General features: G+C 42.5%; 1 protein-coding gene across 1 annotated transcript; it reads left to right on the plus strand.

The window, feature by feature from the left end:
• The first annotated feature begins 3,219 nt into the window (after positions 1-3,219).
• On the plus strand, positions 3,220-9,789 carry pvalb9 (parvalbumin 9). Its single transcript, XM_084141719.1, has 4 exons — positions 3,220-3,281; positions 3,837-3,969; positions 7,767-7,876; positions 9,433-9,789. The coding sequence occupies exons 1-4, from the start codon at positions 3,221-3,223 to the stop codon at positions 9,456-9,458; spliced, it is 330 nt and encodes a 109-aa protein (XP_083997845.1). The 5' UTR covers position 3,220; the 3' UTR covers positions 9,459-9,789.
• Positions 9,790-14,386: the final 4,597 nt, after the last annotated feature.

Genomic DNA, 14,386 nt, shown 5'->3' on the forward strand with positions numbered 1-14,386 from the left:
TTCAGCTGCGGGATCGGGGCACCACCAGTGCAGAGCTTGCTCAGGAATGGCAGCAGGCAGGTGTGAGTGCATCTGCACGCACAGTGAGGCGAAGACGTTTGGAGGATGGCCTGGTGTCAAGAAGGGCAGCGAGGAAGCCACTTCTCTCCAGGAAAAACATCAGGGACAGACTGATATTCTGCAAAAGGTACAGGGATTGGACTGCTGAGGACTGAGGTAAAGTCATTTTCTCTGATGAATCCCCTTTCCGATTGTTTGGGGCATCCGGAAAAAAGCTTGTCCGGAGAAGACAAGGTGAGCGCTACCATCAGTCCTGTCTCATGCCAACAGTAAAGCATCCTGAGACCATTCATGTGTGGGGTTGCTTCTCAGCCAAGGGAGTGTTCAGCCTAAGAACACAGCCATGAATAAAGAATGGTACCAGCACATCCTCCGAGAGCAACTTCTCCCAAACATCCAAGAACAGTTTGGTGACGATGCCTTTTCCAGCATGATGGAGCACCTTGCCATAAGGCAAAAGAGAAAACATTTCATACAGTTTTATTCTAACCATTTCCTGCATGTTCATAAACTAAAATCACCTTTTGAAAGAAGCAAGTCTAAAACAGTAAAATAACGTGTACTGTATGTACAGTAGCCTTAAATCACTTGCACTAAGTACTGAGCTTAAGATATACACTACATGACCAAAAGTATGTGGACAACTGCTCATCGAACATCTCATTCCAAAATCATGGGCATTAATATGGAGTTGGTCCCCCTTTTGCTGCTATAACAGCCTCCACTCTTCTGGGAAGGCTTTGCACAGGTTTTGGAACATTGCTGCAGGGACTTGCTTCCATTCAGGCACAAGAGTATTAGTGAGGTCGGGTACTGAGGCCTGGCTCGCACTCGAAGTTCCAATTCATCCCAAAGATGGTCGATGGGGTTGAGGTCGGGTCTCTGTAGAAGCCAGTCAAGTTCTTCCACACTGATCTCGACAAACCATTTCTGTATGGATCTCGTTTTGTGCACGAGGGCATTGTCATGCTGAAACAGGAAAGGGCCTTCCCCAAACTGTTGCCACAAAGTTGGCTGCACAGAATCATCTAGAATGTTATTGTATGCTTTAGTGCTAAGATTTCCCTTCACTGGAACTAAGGGGCCTAGCCCGAACCATGAAAAATTGCCCCAGACCATTATTCCTCCTCCACCAAACTTTACAGTTGGCACTATGCATTTGGGCAGCTAGCGTTCTCCTGGCTTCTGCCAAACCCAGATTTGTCCGTTGGACTGCCAGATGGTGAAGTGTGATTCATCACTCCAGAGAACGCATTTCTTCTGCTGTAGAGTCCAATGGCGGCGAGTTTTACACCACTCCAGCTGATGCTTAGTGTTGATCATGGTGATCTTAGGCTTGTGTGCGGCTGCTCGGCCATGGAAACCCATTTCATGAAGCTCCCGACGAATAGTTAAGTTGCTTCCAGAGGCAGTTTGGAACTCGGTAGTGAGTGTTGCAACTGAGGACAGATGATTTTTATGCGCTACTCCTAGACGTTTCCACTTCACAATAACAGCACTTACGGTTGACCGGGGCAGCTATAGCAGGGCAGAAATTTGACGAACTGACTTGTTGGAAAGGTGGCATCCTATGACCGGGCCATTCTAATGCTAATGTTTGTCTGTGGAGATTGCATGGCTGTGTGCACGATTTTATACACCTGCCAGCATGGGTGTGGCTGAAATAGCCGAATCCACACATTTTGAAGGGGTGTCCACATACTTTTGTATACATAGTGTATCAAATAATCTGGCCCCATCTGCTCCCACTTGGAATAGGGGAATTAATATTTTGGGATTACTTGGGCAATGCCAATTTTAATATTTTCATGGATCTGTCAATAAATGTTTCTATTGATAATTTGTTAATATTATCAATGTGAAATCTTTTCATAAAACGTTTAATTATATACCTACATATTTTGTTACCAATAAGACGGGGGGGGGGGGGGGGGGGGGGGGGGGGGGGGGGAGATGCGTAAAACTGCCTGCTATAGCATAAGGGCGGTACAGGTTCCAGTATTTACACGCATCAGCCAGTCAAGGCGGATATAAATAGTAGGCTAACGGTTAATTAGTTAGGTAAGGAATTCGAGAGTGGCCTGGCTGTGAGAATTTGATACACGGACAGGTAACTCAAGCATCGCGGATTGTCGGTGTATCCAGTCCATATATAAATCCTCATCGGCAGTCATCAGTCACCACAAAGCCTTACACCCTCTGCTTTGGACACCGGCGAGGCGAGACCATCAAAGCGGTGAGTAGGATAAAGGACTGTTCGAGTTTTTGGTGTGACGTGTGCGTGCGGTTACTTTGCCGACCGAGTGAGTGATGCTCAGGTAGCCTAGTGCGGCTCAGGTGATACACCGCGGAGGAAGTTGCAGGTCCATTTACCTGGCTGACACTCTCTTAGGTAATTCTTCTCGGAATTTGTGTTTGACACTCTCTTAGGTAATTCTTCTCGGAATTTGTGTTTTTAACAGGATTTTTGTTTAAAGGTTTTCCAGAAGTAGCCTAGACCTATTTTACCTTTCTTAATACACTTTGTAGGCACAATTACGCATCTGCATCCATAAATGTTGTTGGGTCTTTATCGATAGCCTTTTTGCCAGATAATTTCAAATCGCCTACATCAGAGGTATCACATCCAGCAGCCAGATTACACCAAAGCAGACAGAACAGCGACATCAACATCAACATCAGTCAAACTGACATCAGCAGATTATCAGAGCAAGGAGAGGAAGAAATTGACAGAGAAAAACAAACTAAAGCAGTCGGTTTTAGAAGTCAACACCTCGTAGGGAGAGAGAGGGACATATAGGTAGGTTTGAACATATTATGTATTCAATTCAGTGCAGTGTTGTTTGTTGTGGTTACTTGAAATGAATTGATTTGAGGAATATTCTTAAGAAATTGATGTGTAGCATTGCATTGTGTAACATTGCGTTTTTATTATGTTAAGATACATTTTGTATCAAGGCATTATAATTGGCATAGCCTACTATACACCCTTGTGTAATCCAGCAGTTTTTTTCAATGACTGCAGTCTGGGATTACTGACTGATATTCTCTAAATGAATAGACTGGACCTGACTCTTTCAATAGCCTGTGTGTGTGTGTGCGTGCGCGCGTGTGTGTATGAATAATTTACTCCGCTGTTCCTCTGTCCTACAGGATTAATATGTCACTCACTTCTATCCTTTCTGCGGAGGCTATTGAGAATGCCGTCAAGGAGTTCCAAGGTAGGTCTTACCTCAGGACTACCTGAGAGAGAGATTGAGAAAGAGAGACAGAGAAAGAATGAGCGAGAGAATGAGAATGAGCGAAAAACAGAAAGAGGAGAGAGATGGTAATATTGTAACAGACTATGATCATGTACTGTAGAGAGTTATTGTTAGTCAGAAGAGAGTGCTTCCTACTCTGTAGTGGGCTGGCAGTCGCCCACAGACTATAGTCATTATAATGTATGTGCTTCTTTTACTCTGTTGTAGAACTAGGCTGGCAGTAGCCCGCAGACTATTGCACTACAATTTAGCATCCTGAGGTTGGGTTTAGTCCACATGCTGGGGTGAAAAGGACTCTTTAAGAAGAGTGTCTGTGTGCCAGCTCGTAAAGAGAGAGACACACAGGGATAAATCTCCACTCTGGACTGCAGCAACGCTACCTTTTAAACTCCTCAGGGTGTCAACCTTGCCTGAACTCTAACCTGTGTGTGTGTGTGTGTGTGTGTGTGTGTGTGTGTGTGTGTGTGCACTGGTTCATTTATGGGTGTATGTGTTCTTCCTTACTCTCTTCAGCCCCAGACTCCTTCAGCTTTAAGAAGTTTTCCCAGCTGTGTGGCCTGACCTCCAAGTCTCCCAAAGAAGTCAAAGATGTCTTCCAGATCCTTGACGATGACAACAGTGGCTTCATCGAGGAGTCCGAGCTCAAGTATGACATTTGGAGTAATCCTTTAGAAGGAGGGATACTTGTGACCAATTTCCTGTGCGCCCTATAATGATAATACATGGTCATTTTACTGACACCTTTATTCAAAGTGACTTATCGTTAACACATATATTCATTTGGCTATATGTGGCCCCAGTGGGATTCAAAGCTACAACTGTGCCAATTAGCAGATGCTTTTATCCAAAGCAACTCACAGTACAGTGAGTACATACCATACATTTTTATGAAGATTACTTGATCCCTGCGGGAATTGAACCCATGACCTTGGCATTGCCAGTAGCACACTCTTACCAGCAGAGCCACACAGGACCACCAACTGTTCCAGCAGCAACCTGGTGAGCCATCAGAACCACAGAGAGCATTTCTAAATGTATGCTGAGTGACAGGAGACTTAATACTATTTAATACAATGAAATATGTTTTGTTGCAAGCACAACAAATGCTAATGAGATAAAATTCTACAATTCCACTCCCCTGTCATTTTAATGGAAGGCTACCATTAAGCCTTAATATAATCCATGGCTAAAAAACTATAATTATTAAATTTGCATTATATAATGCACCGTCTACATTCTATAAATGTGCAAGCCAGCAGAATTTAGGACACCAACTGTAACGGGACATTATAAACTGTAATATCTTATGTTTCACCGAGTCGTGGCTGAACGACGACATGAATAACATACAGCTGGCGGGATATACGCTACATCGGCAGGATAGAACGGCTGGTGGTCTGTGTATATTTGTAAACAACAGCTGGTGCACAAAATCTAATATTAAGGAAGTCTCAAGGTTTTGCTCGCCTGAGGTAGAGTATCTCATGATAAGCTGTAGACTACACTATTTACCAAGATAGTTTTAATCTATATAGCTGTCTATTTACCCCCACAAACTGATGCTGGCACAAAGACTGTGCTCAATGAGCTGTATAAGGCCATAAGCAAACAGGAAAACGCTCATCCAGAGGCAGCGCTCCTAGTGGCCGGGGACTTTAATGCAGGGAAACTTAAATCCGTTCTACCTAATTCCTACCAGCATGTTAAATGTGCAACCAGAGGGAAAGAACTCTAGACCACCTTTACTCCACACACAGAGACGCGTACAAAGCTCTCTCTCGCCCTCCATTTGGCAAATCTGACGATAATTCTATCCTCCTGATTCCTGCTTATAAGCAAAAACTAAAGCAGGAAGCACCAGTGACTCGTTAATAAGGAAGTGGTCAGATGACGCAGATGCTAAGCTACAGGACTGTTTTGCTAGCACAGACTGGAATATGTTCCGGGATTCTTCCAATGGCATTGAGGAGTACACCACATCAGTCACTGGCTTCAATAATAAGTGCATTGATGACGTCGTCCCCACAGTGACCGTATGTACATACCCCAACCAGAAGCCATGGATTACAGGCAACATCCGCACTGAGCTAAAGGGTTAACCCGGATGCTTATGCCCTCCGACGAACCATCAAACAGGCACAGCGTCAATACAGGACTAAGATTGAATCCTACTACACCGGCTCCGACGCTCGTTGGATGTGGCAGGGCTTGCAAACTATTACAGGCTACAAAGGGAAGCACAGCCGCGAGCTGCTCAGTGACACGAGCCTACCAGACAAGCTAAATCACTTCTATGCTCGCTTCGAGGCAAGCAACACTGAAGCATGCATGAGAGCATCAGCTCTTCCGGATGACTATGTGTTCACGCTCTCCATAGCCGATGTGAGTAAGACTTTTAAGCAGGTCAACATTCACAAGGCCGCAGGGCCAGACAGATTACCAGGACGCGTACTCCGAGCATGCGCTGACCAATTGGCAAGTGTCTTCACTGTTCCTGACTGAGTCTGTAATACCAACATGTTTCAAACAGACCACCATAGTCCCTGTGCCCAAGAACACTAAGATAACCTGCCTAAATGACTACCAACCCGTAGCACTCACATCTGTAGCCATGAAGTGCTTTGAAAGGCTGGTCATGGCTCACATCAACACCATTATCCCAGAAACCCTAGACCCACTCCAATTTGCATACCGCCCCAACAGATCCACAGATGATGCAATCTCTATTGCACTCCACACTGCCCTTTCCCACCTGGACAAGAGGAACACCTATGTGAGAACGCTATTCATTGACTACAGCTCAGCGTTCAACACCATAGTGCCCTCAAAGCTCATCACTAAGCTAAGGACCCTGGGACTAAACACCTCCCTCTGCAACTGGATCCTGGACTTCCTGACTGGCCACCCCCAGGTGGTAAGGGTAGGTAACAACACATCTGCCACGCTGATCCTCAACATGGGGGCCCTTCAGGGGTGTGTGCTCAGTCCCCTCCTGTACTCCCTGTTCACCCATGACTGCATGGCCAGGCACAACTCTAACACCATAATTAAGTTTGCTGACGACACAACAGCGGTATGCCTGATCACCGACAACGATGAGACAGCCTATAGGGAGGTCAGAGACCTGGCCGTGTGGTGCCAGGATAACAACCTATCCATCAACGTGATCAAGACAAATTAGATGGTTTTGGACTACAGGAAAAAAAAGAGGACTGAGCACTTCCCCATTTGCTTCGACAGGGCTGTAGTGGAACAAGTTGAGAGCTTCAAGTTCTTTGGTGTCCACATCACCAACAAACTATCATGGTCCAAACACACCAAGACAGTCAGGAAGAGGGCACGACAAAGCATATTCCCCCTTAGGAGACTGAAAAGATTTGGCATGGGTCCTCAGATCCTCAAAAAGTTCTACAGCTGCACCATCGAGAGCATCCTGACTGGTTGCATCACTGCCTGGTATGGGAACTTCTCGGCCTCCGACCGAGAAGAGGGTAGTGCGTACGGCCCAGTACATCACTGGGGCCAAGCTTCCTGCCTTCCAGGACCTCTATACCAGGCGGTGTCAGAGGAAGGCCCTAAAAATTGTCAAAGACTCCAGCAACCCTAGTCATAGACTAGTCCAAAAGGCTTCTTAACAGCTTCTACCCCCAAGCCATAAGACTCCTGAACAGCTAATCATGGCTACCCAGACTATTTGCATTGTCCCCCCACCCCACCCCCTCTTTTACGCTACTGCTACTCTCTGTTTATTATCTATGCATAGTCACTTTAACTCTACCTACTTGTACATATTACCTCAATTACCTCGACTAACCTGTGCCCCCGCACATTGACTCTGTACTGGTACCCCCTGTATATAGCCTCGCTATTGTTATTTTATTTTACTGCTGCTCTTTAATTATTTGTTATTTCAATTTTTTACTTATCTATTTTTTACTTAACACTTCTTTTTCTTAAAACTGCATTGTTGGTTAAGGGCTTGTAAGTAAGCATTTCACTGTATTCGGCGCATGTGGCAAATAACATTTTATTTTATTTTATTTGTATGACCAAAGTGCAATTGAGTTCATGGATGGATGCAGTATAGCAGAGTTTTTACTCAATTGACTTTACCTCACCTCTTATGAGAATGCATATAGAGACTGTGCAGCAAAAAAAAATCTCTATTTTTACAAAGCTGGCAAGAGACCAGGCTGAGCATTGTGCCAGAGAGTAGATCCTTTGATGTTCCGGCTATATAGCCTAGCTATTATACTTTCAATCCTTGTTAAACTGGAACCAAATAACCTTGATGCCTAAAAGGGCTGTGCTGGAACACAAGTTGTGTGTGTGTGTGCGCACATGCACAGACGCTTGGTACAGTATGTGTAAGGCTCATTAAATGCTTGTATATGTGTGTGTATTCTGATTGTGTGTACTCTATTTGTTTTTGTACTCCCCTAGGTTCTTCCTGCAACGGTTTGTCCCCGGGGCGCGGACGCTGACGGACGCTGAGTGCAAAGGCTTCCTTTCTGCAGCTGATGATGACAACGATGGCAAGATCGGAGTAGAAGGTGAGTCGCTCTCTCCAATCACCTGCAGGCTGGGGCATTATCATGAGCCAAATAGTAAGGCTGTTAGTATTTCCTTGAAGGGATTTTGATGAGCAGGAGACCAAGACTCTCTGAGATCCACAATACATTTTGGGAGGCTCTTGGTTTTTGGCGGTTTTCCAAGAGAAAATATACAGAAGGCTAAAATTTGGATCAAATAGTTTAAAGTTCTTTCCTGACTATTGCAAATCCTGTCCTAGTGTGGAAGACTTCTATCTAAGCCAACATTCACAAACTTGGCGTTGGCCATGACTAGGTCTCTCTTCATATTTATGGCAATGTATGGCCATATGTATTTTGTAAAATGAGATTAACGTTATGCTCTTTAGAGTTGTAATCCGCCCTGACTGCTGTCAACACAGATGTATGGCTTTTAGTAAGGGCCAGCCCTGAGTAGGCAGAAGAGAGTATGGATAGAGGATGAGCTTTAGAGACACCAGATGTTTCAGGTCAAGAGGAAGGCATTGGGACAGCCCTTGTAGAGTATACTGTATATAGAGTAGTGTTTGTGCGCTCGTGTGTCTATATTCCCGTATGTTTTGTGCAAGGTTTTGAGGGTGACAAAAATACATTGTGGAGCTTAAATCAGATGCCAGTTGGTCTCAACAAGCAGAGATCCAAAAGTCACGGGCTCCAGTAGACCTAGGTTAAAATCATTTTCAAAACCTTTCATATACTTTTAGTGTTTGATTGAGCCTACATGGAGTGCCAGATGGGCAAAGTTTGCACTTTTGGGTCTATTCCATTGATCCCAATAACCCAGACAAGCTCAATCAAGCACAGCTAAAGCAATCAAAATATTTCAAGTACTATTTGAATCCTGGTCTGGTCCTCTAGATGCTCTATCAATGGTTACCAGACAGATTTGAGCGATATCTAGGGCTGCACAGACTGGCTTAGCTGGGATTGCATAACCGGATGAAGGAATCAGACAACGTCTAAACATTATTCCAATCTCTGGTTCCAAACCAACTATTTGGTTCAGGGTCATTTTGGTCAGCTTTTTTGGCACTTCCCTCTATTGAAAGAATAACAAACAAAAACGTTTTACAAGTGTTTGGGTGTTTGTATTACGTAAGGTTTGAATTCGATGTTGTTCTGCTTTATCCCACATCTTTTTGACAAGGGGGCAAATTAATTCTGTGAAAAACACTTATGTATGCACATGATGGTATGCATAAGATGATTACAAGGTTGGATAGCGAAGAAGCTACAAACTGATTTACATTAACATTTTTGGTCATATTGCATATTGCAATCCAATCATATAAATTGCGTAGAATATGCTTTCAAACCAGACAAAACACAGCAGCCAAAACACTAATGGCGAATTCCCAGTAAAGAACTCATACTGTTACAGCTGTAGGCCAAAGAGGGTTAGTTATAGCCTGTCTGTTCAAGTGATTTAGATCATGAGCAACATTTCCAAAAGGCTGTTTTGATGTCGCTCATCTCTGAACGTTCATATTCTAATTCATAATTGGAACTCATCTCAGAATCTTTCTCTCTTGCCACAGAATTCCTGATCATGGTCCAGTCCTGAGAGTTCCACGGGAGCCGAGAGAGCAGCAGGTGTTCGTTCTCTTCTCCTTCCCCAGCCTCAGCCTCCAGCTCCCAGACTCCAGTCTACTTCCTCAAGCCTACAGCAGCCTCCATTCCCAGGAATTAGTTTTTCTCTGTCCTTCTGCTTGAATTGTGCCCTTCAATTGTTGTTGTTTTCAGAGCCCCTCTCCATTCAATGAAATTATTAATCCATTAACCATTTTTACTTGCCTTTTGATTACGTTCTAGGTTGTATAGCTGTGTCGCCCCATATTTCCTTCCAATGCACACTACATTGTCAATCAAAAAGATGAATAAACACATTGTAACTTATTGTGGCGAATTGCATTTTTCTTTGAAACACAACATTTGCATCTGTTAAATTGCTGTATTGTAACCATACAACAGATGCCATGTAAGGAAGTGCTGTATGTTACAATGAACTGAATGTACACTTAACCCTCGACAGAGTGCATAATTCAATGTAGAATTTCTGCAAATCCTGACTTGAAATCAATTTAATGCACTATTACTTTATGTTACTTAGTGTTGCCTAAAATGTTAACATATATGGAGAGCTGCTATGTTAGTTGTAACATTGCGTAACACCGTTCTGTCCATCCAAATTACATTCTGAATACACTACAGCTTATATGACCCAGTGGTCTGTCTTAGTTGTGTATAGCTCACGTCATCACATTTCAATGGTTAGCATCCTCGCTTGCCCAGGTTGGTTTCACAGCAACATCCCACCTATACATAGACCTACTGCACATGAAACAGAAAACAAGATAGCATTGAGGTGCCCATTCAGACAACTGGGTGGAAGGAGTAAGGGAACACCTTGTCTGCTGTTTCTGGCAATCAAGTGTAAAGGGAGCTGTTCTGTTGTATTTCCCTCAGTGTTTAGAGTAAGTATCTAGTAAAAGTGAGATGGTGACCTTACCTGGCCTTACCAGTCTATCACTAGCTATATTGGGTAACACCTTCTGTCGGCTACACTGCATTAGGTGTGTGTGTGTGTGTGCGCGCGCGTTTGCCTGTGCGTGTGTGGTGACCTGCATAGAAGAGAGCACAATAATCAACCATCATAGGAAATCCACTCTGTTAACATATAGAGGATATTTATTATTTTTCTGACAGCTGTCATAAATGATAATGATCAACACTGAGCATAAGATTATTCCATTGAATTTACAAGATTAGTTTTTATATACAGTACCAGTCAAAAGTTTGGAAAAGGAAAAGTAGCCAACAAGTGCTCAGCATATTTGGGAACTCCTTCAAGACTGTTGGAAAAGCATTTCTCATGAAGCTGGTTGAGGGAATGCCAAGAGTGTGCAAAGCTGTCATCAAGGCAAAGGGTGGCTACTTTGAAGAATCTCAAATATAACATATATTTTGATTTGTTTAACACTTTTCTGGTTACTACATGATTCCATATGTGTTATTTAATAGTTTTGATGTCTTCACTATTATTCTACAATGTAGAAACTAGGAAAAATAAAGAAAAACCCTTGAATGAGTAGGTGGGTCCAAACTTTTGACTGGTACTGTATTTCGTTGAATATTTGATAATTAGGTGATTCATATATTAATAGTTTGCTGAAAATAACCTTGTTTATTCTTCAGTTTCATCAGAACATTTGAAACCTTATTTTGTTATTGATAGAAATTGTAATAATTCAAAAAGGGATCTTGCTCATTGTTTATCCAGGAATAGGTCTGGAATAAGAGTGTTAAAGGGGCAATCTGCAGTTGCTTCATCCATTTTTGGACTTCTGAATTAATGAAATGTACCCATTGATTCTTGAAGAATATAACTTATACAATAAGTGCCCCATGAGCTTAGTTCAACTGTCATACCCCATCAGAATCCAAAATATAAGCTTGTTTCACTGCAATGTTTGCAAAAAAAGTAAATGTAAACAAACAAACAAAATTGCTTCAAAACATGGTTTAAACTATACATTTGATATAATGCCTGATCATTCCGTGCACCCACACCTCTGTCTATGAATTTGAGTGTGGTTACATTTCACCAGCCCTATCCCTCAGCTTTTTACCGAAACAGGGGTGGGGAGGACAGGAAAGATTTAAAGCAAATTGAGGTGACACAAAGGGAGGGGACAGAGGGTGCAGGTTAAGGTTACAGCATCCAGGGCCTCTCAACGTCTCGTTGGAAAGACTACCCCTCTCAGGTTTCTGTTGAATGAATTAAACTTAAAGTGATGAGACAGAAAAATGAGACAGAGCCAGTTCCATAGAATTAGGAACTAGAATACTAGAATGGACATGAACCTTCTTATGATGGTCTAAAGGTCCGCCATTTTGGTCAGGGAGTTGGTCAGCCATGGTTTGCCAGTGCTGTGATAAGATATTGTGTAAGATAAAGAATTTGAAGAATTTATCTGCACTGTTTTAGAGGAATGATTCCATTATTTTTTTTATTAACTGCCAAAATGCCAACATTCCAATCAAACAATTCAGTCAATCCACAGCCATACCCTGGCTGAAATCAGTTGATTATAAGATTTAGACAAGTTGTAAATGGTACAAGTACTGAAATTGTATCATATAATAGCACTCACAGCTTTTCAAGAAAACACACATTTAGACATTTATGGTCCGTTTACATCAGGGGTTGGAACCAAAATTATTTTCCAATCGTTTCATTCTGAACACAACCACAATTTTTTATGTTTTGTTGCACTGTTCCGACCAGCAAAATAACGTTCTGAACCAGTTCGAACCAAAAAAAAGTACCAGTTTATATCGTTCCTTTCTGTTCCCTTTTCAACCTGTGAAATCAACTGTTTTTTTTACATTTAGCTCAATCAATTACTTCACCAATCAGTGCGGATATAGTAGGCAAGCTAGTGGTTTACTTGCGTGATGGACAGACAAGTGTAGCCAATGGCACAAGATGCGACTGAAATTTTGCGGGTGGAGAGAGAGCAAGAGAGGGTTGAGGAGGATGCTTAAAGTGCTGGGTATCTTGTTATGACATGCATTATATGAATTAGGTCCACAGAATTATACCTAGGAGGAGAGGCTTCTATGAAGGAATTTTGAATGTCCTTTGAGCTAGCTAGCTAACAAGCTTGAGCTAGCTAGCTAACAAGCTTGTGTGTGCAGAGCGACACCAGAATTAAAAATACGTCGTACCTTTTTGTAGTTAATAAATCCAACGTGAAATGTGATAACTAGGCCTATAGTATCCTTAACTAGCATAGAAAAAGTTAATCCTTTCTTCTCCAGCTAATTAAAAATATCTCTCCCTATCTTCTGAATCAAGCTAGTAACGTCAGTACAGTAGCCTATGCTTCGGAGGGGGAGGGGCAGGTAGCCTAAACACTCGCAGGCAACGGTTTTCAGCTTGCAGGCAGACACTGGAATACGTTTCTGAGTGACAGAGTGAGGGCTTTGTATAGGCACTTTGTTGCATTTTTGTTGTGGGAAAAAATGCCTGGAACGTAAAATAACGTTATTAACCAGTTCCCATGCATTTAAAATAAAGGTTCTGTTCTGGAACAGTATGGATCACTTTCATTCCAGGTTCCGTTTCTGTTCCTTGAAAAATGTCATTATTCTGTTCTATTCTCTGAACTGGTTCCAACCCCTGGTTTACATATATTTTAGAGGCTATTTATACAGAAAATTGGTATAAAACTCATATAAATTGTATTTATAATTGTATGACAATATTGTAGGTTGACAATTATTCTATTACACAATTTCTGATATATCACATGCCTTACTTTTCTTTTCCTAGATAAGATTATGCCATTCACTCCAATTAGACTGGTTTGGATTTCTCCCTGACCAATTTGGCAGCCATTTTCACCCTGTCGTGTATTGAGATTATGACGTTGTTAAATGTTTTTTAAGTGGAACTGAAATAATGTTGATATTAGTATCAAGACTGAGGGAATGTTTTAGTGTAACGTCACATACAACAGACAGGAAGTGTGTTGTAGACAGGGGAGACTGGTGATTGGCCAGAAGAGGGAGCATCTTTTTGCATTGTTTATAAGTAGGGGGAAAACCGAAGGAGAAGGCAGAACGGCTATTGCAATCTGGGACGCCGTTCTCCAGACACCGCGGGTCTGTAACTTATGCTGTAACCTTGTGATATTAATAAAAGCCTCTAATCATTGTACAGCATAAGCGGACTCTTTGTTGACAGCAATAATTGCCACCATTCACCCGATACGACAACCCCATTCTGGAACTATGAGGGTTTATGACATAGCCCCTCTAATAATTTAATAGGATCTCAATGGCCAGTTCCCACATTACATTATTACTGATCATTTATCTATGTCAAATTGTAGTATGAACATCATACAATAATGGCATGATTGAATTTTACAGTTATCAATTGCCTGTCAATTGTTTAATTGTTCCATCAACCATTTTTATTAGCCTGGGTAGCCGCTAGTGTGCTTTATGGATCTCCACCACAGGAGGTTGGTGGCACCTTAATTGGGTAGGACGGGCTCGTGGTAATGGCTGGAATGGAATCGGTGGTATGGTATGAAACACTATGTGTTTGGTGCCATTCCATTCGCTCCATTCCAGCCATTATTATGAGCTGTCCTCCCCTCAGCAGCCTCCACTGATTATTCTCCACTATTGTCTGGGCTTGATGTGCACAGCTGGTAATACACTCTTGTCCCTCAGTGACCGGTTCTTATATAAAACATTATCCATTCAGGCTGCAAAGGCTTCCTGATGTTGCGCCCCGCGTTCAGTTGCAGCATTCTGTTGTATACCCCTGGCTGAACAAGGGCGCAACATCAGGAATTAGAATTCCTAGGCATTAGTCACTCTAGCATGGTGTTGGAAAATGAAGCCTTTGCAGCCTGAATTGAGAATGTTTTGTATACATCTGGCCCTTCATTGGACACTGTGTTAACAAACCTC

This window comes from Coregonus lavaretus (genome assembly GCF_964263955.1).
Source record: "Coregonus lavaretus genome assembly, chromosome: 25".
Lineage (NCBI taxonomy): Eukaryota > Metazoa > Chordata > Actinopteri > Salmoniformes > Salmonidae > Coregonus > Coregonus lavaretus.